This window comes from Sinocyclocheilus anshuiensis, unplaced genomic scaffold, assembly GCF_001515605.1.
Source record: "Sinocyclocheilus anshuiensis isolate Anshui unplaced genomic scaffold, SAMN03320099.WGS_v1.1 scaffold1932, whole genome shotgun sequence".
NCBI classification, from domain to species: Eukaryota; Metazoa; Chordata; class Actinopteri; order Cypriniformes; family Cyprinidae; genus Sinocyclocheilus; species Sinocyclocheilus anshuiensis.
The window spans coordinates 85,002-89,766 of NW_015555985.1; the positions used below are offsets into that span (position 1 = coordinate 85,002).

Sequence of the window (4,765 nt, forward strand, 5' to 3'; positions counted from 1 at the left end):
TACAATGTTTAAAAATAATAATTTATTCCATGTAGTGTCCATTTCATTCATCTAACATTTAATATTGGAGGCGTATTAATTAACAAATTAAGTTATTTGACATATCTGAACAAAAAAAAAAAAGTAACGAAATAGTTACTTTCCCTGGTAATTGGTTACTTTTATAATGATGTAATTCAGTTACTAACTCGGTTACTATTTGTGAGAAGTAACAAGTAACTATAACTTGTTACTTTTTTTTAAGTAACTTGCCCAACACTGGTCACTACTATTGCACTATAATGCTGCTTCTGCCACCTTATGACAATAGATTTACACTTCGAATTAGGCAGTCTGTCATCAATGACAGTTGCTCATTGGAAAAGGATGGAGAATGCCCTTCATGGTGTTTGCACTAATAAATGCTGCTGCCTGCCAGCTGCAATCACCAATAAAACGTTGTTCCCTAATTGTTTCTATATCGTCATAAATATCATTATCGCAAACATTCTTGAAATACCGTGATATAATTTTGAGGCTATATCGCCCACCCCTAAGGTGGGCCAGAGCATGATTCAGTTGGGCTCGGGCACGGTACACATGTAGTGTGATCGCGAACCGTGCCGAAGCACAGAATAGCAATTCTATTTTGTGTGTGCTACTGTCATCATTACGACCGCAAACATCTTCTATTACTACTACTACAGTACACTTTTCAATTAATTTAAGTAAATCAAGTATATTTAGGTTTATAATGGTCTAGTTCTCACCTTATTGATGAACAGGAATTGTAGTTTGCGAGTAAAGCTTCAAATGATTTCGTTAACGTCATAACGTCAAATTATTTCATTAACTGCCTCCGTAATGATCATCTGATACATGCAAGTGAAAATGGCTGCATGGCATAAATGCTAAATTTATTAGCAGGGCTCTACGCTTACTTTTCTTTTTAGGAGCACTTGTGTAAAAAATGTAGGAGCACCTTCTAATCAATAATCCAAAATTTGATTAAAAAAATTAGCCTTCCCATTACGAGGTGATATTTGACAAAGTGATTTACAGTGGAAATTTGTTTTTACCTTTGTAATGGCATTTTTTTTTACTTTATTAAAAGTATGTAATCTTTTGTGTCAAATTAAAAAAAAAAATAATAATAATTATATATATATATATATATATATGTTATAAGCTTTTTAAAAATTCTAATTAAAACGACAGAATAAGAATAAGAAGAATAAGTTACCAATTAAATGAACTCCGTATTAACTAAATTAATTTGTACAGAGGTGGCACAGAAGAACACAAAAGTGGCTTGTAGGTGTATTTTCAGACATTTAACGAGGCTCAGAGGTGGCATGAGTGCAATTAAATCCATAAATTCATGTTGAGATTAATGTTTTAAATATAAAATGTTGAATATAGAAATATTAAATGATTTAAATAACTGAAAAGATACTTTAAAAATGAAACTAAAACTGCCAGCAGGTGGCGGCAAGTCACTGATTTTATCACTGAATCATTAATTCAATTGATTTGTTTGAACGGCTGATTCATTCAGGAAGAAGCAAGTGACTGTCTTTATGAATGGGTAATCATGAATCACCGACTCACTAGATTCATTTAAAAACACACGTTCATTCATAAATGAAACACCGCTGTGTTTGAATGGAGATGTGCAGCAGCTCAGCTGTTACTTTGTTTCAAACTATTTTCGACGACGAAATAGAGCAAAATCAGCGATAATCACGCTCAGTTCAAGGCAACTGTGCCTAGTGTGAGTACACCCTCAGAATAAGAACAAGGCTCATAAATGACAGAGGATAGCGCCACCAAGCCACATCCTAACACTGAATATTAATACAATTTTGCCCATTTTTCTCTAACTATATGGCAGAACATGCGACATATGATAAATGTTTTAAATACCTTCTCCAGCTGCCTCCTCTTCATCTTTCTCATCATCATCATCTTCATCATCTCCACTGCCACCAGCGTCGTCGCCAGAATCACTGCTTCCTTCGTCCAGAATTTCTGAGGTACGAAAACAATACATGTTTGTAATAAAAAAAATTTGAGAGCCTGCAAAAACGGAGGGGCAAATGAGTTGCATTACTGTAAAGAACCGTAAAAGTCTCTATCGATTAAACTTTCATCCTACTTGGGACTCCTTTGGATTTGACTTTAGGAAAAAGTAACAAGCGTAAAACACAAACACACTCTTGTCTTTGCCCAGGTCTCCCGTTAACATCTTAGGTCACAACTACGTTCTGTCACTTTCTCCACTGCTGAACAACTGCATTAGCTTTGCTTCTCAAGCCGTAAATGGAGTAATCATCTTCTCATCAGAGGACAAGCATCTCCAATTGTTGCAATCAAGGGCCACCATTTCAGCTTCCTGTACCATATGGCTGTCTCCAGTCCATTGTACAATTAGTACACAATTAAAATTCAAATGTGCTAGCAGAGACGGTGCATCAGAGGGCACCTTTTTTATTAGGCAGTAATGAGAAGAACGCAGAATGCGTACAGCAAAAGAGTCATTAACTCACCGCGTTTAATTGCTTTGTACTTCTCCTCATTCTCCAGGAAGTTGGGATCCAACTTGAAGACATCTGCAAAAGGAATATTGTTGATGTAAAGCAGACATTCATTTGCAATTACACGTTTCGCAGCAATTAAGTCAGTGCCAACAAGATGTAATCACAGGCAATTACCCATAAAGAAGAATTTGCTGTGTATTAGCCATAAAACATAAAGAGCTTAATGTGATAATGGCTGTTCATGCTTCCCAAAGGGCCACGTGTATGGATTTTCAATTAGCGCACTTTGTCTTAGAAGCCTCAGAAAAGATGCTTATCCCTAAACATCAGCAAAGACAGTGGCTAAATATGAGAACTGAGAGAGCAAAACCCTCAATTACACACAGACAGAGCAAGGACTGCAGCCTCTGGTATGAGAGCATGCATTCCCTCTTGGGTGGATTTAGAGAGAAGGAAGCCATCCATCATGATCATATCAAGGTAATTAGCTGCTAAACATGAGAAATTGAGGCCTGGCAGGTTAGGTGAGTGAGGCAGTGAATCTTACTCAACACTTTCAGTAGCAATGATGAAAGCAGGAACGGTTATAAACAAAACAGTGGAAATTAAAAATGAAAACTTAAAGCATGCGTTTCATCATGACTGACACATTTCTGAATTAAAACTTCACTACCAAGATATCACTACTAAGATTTTTTTTTGGAAGAAAGTACTTTGCATTAAAGGAGAGCATTAAATTGATTTAAAAAAAACGGATTTATAGAAAGATTTATAGACATGTATAGAGATTTTTATAAATATAAAAATTTTTATTTTAAATAATTGCAGCTCTTTTCTATTAAAGAACCTTGAAAGAATGTATCAGAACAGCTGTTTTCAATATTACAAATAAGACATTTTTCTTGAGCACAAAATTAGCATATTAGAATGATTTCTGAAAGATCATGTGACACTGAAGATGCTAATGATTAAAAGTAATGATGCTAAAAAAATTAGCTTTGTCATCACAGGAATAAACTACATTTTAAAATACATTAAAATAGAAAAGAGTTACTTTAAATTGTAAGAATATTCACAATATAACTTTTCCTGCAGTTTTGATCAATTAAATGCACCCGTGGTGAACATATGAGACTTATTTCAAAATAATGAAAAAATTGTACCAATCGAACTATTGAATGGTAATAATAATTTGAATGGTCAAATCAGTGGTTTATTAAAATCTCAGATCGGTATTTCAATTTTTTTTATCTAAAAACAGTCATCCACCCATGCCAATTCCTTATTTGGAGAAATGAAAAAGGTTTAAATACTCTGAAATGGCATGCATAAGCACAGCTGATCTTACTTATGATGTCCTCCGTGTTGTATTCATCCTCCAGAGGAAGCATGTGTGTGAACTGGTCCTCTTCCTCTACTAGGTCAAGCCCTTCTGGGATGATGGGGTGGTCCTTAAACCCATCCTTCCTGATGGCAAACATCACCTCAATCATGTACTGTACACGCTTATCTATCTCTGATTCATGCAAGACGTTCCTCAGACGTTCAAAGATAGCTGCAAAAAATGATAGATGATAGATATAGACATAAGATAAAATCATCCATTCAATAACAACAAAATAAAAATAAATAAAATAATTAAATAGTTAGGAATGTACCATTGATGCCTCGGGGTGAGACCTCTGTCAGTTTGAGACCACACTCTTTTAGAAAGCTGATGGCCACTTCCACACTATCATCAGTGGGTCTTTCCAACAGCAGGGTTAACATCTCCAGACACAGGACTTCATGAGCCTAGAGACAAAGAAAATACAATTATGCACTACAAAATAAACTGTGGATTACAGACATATGTGACCCTGGACCACAAAACCGGTCATAAGGGTCAATTTTTCAAAATTGAGATTTATACATCATCTGAAAGCTGAATAAATAAGCTTTCCATTGATGTATGATAGGACAATATTTGGCTGAGATACAACTATACAGAACACTATTTACAGTCCCAGCCTCAGAGGAGACAAGCGAGCAGTGGATTGATTTATTTGTGTATATTGCTGTATTAATGTTTATTTTAGATCTGTGTGGCAGCAGCAATATACATTCAATTTATTTCCCAGCAGTTTACCTTCACAGACGTAACCGACTGTTTTTGTAACTCGTGTGTTTTTAACAAACTTGTGTGTGAATGAGAACTTAGTTTAGTACTCACATGCTGTGACAGCCGCTTTCTGTCCGTGTGCTTC

At 35.4% G+C, this 4,765-nt stretch overlaps 1 protein-coding gene across 1 annotated transcript in view; it reads right to left on the reverse strand.

Annotated features, from left to right (window-relative positions):
• The window catches only part of LOC107676081 (pre-mRNA-splicing factor CWC22 homolog), a 55,227-nt gene that overhangs the window by 30,243 nt on the left and 20,219 nt on the right, over nt 1–4,765 (reverse strand). Inside the window, exons 10-13 of the mRNA XM_016470603.1 lie at nt 4,178–4,313; nt 3,868–4,074; nt 2,529–2,591; nt 1,906–2,010 (exon numbers count right to left, since the gene is read on the reverse strand). Of these exons, the coding sequence (XP_016326089.1) occupies nt 1,906–2,010; nt 2,529–2,591; nt 3,868–4,074; nt 4,178–4,313 (511 nt within the window). The remainder of the gene's footprint in view (nt 1–1,905; nt 2,011–2,528; nt 2,592–3,867; nt 4,075–4,177; nt 4,314–4,765) is intronic.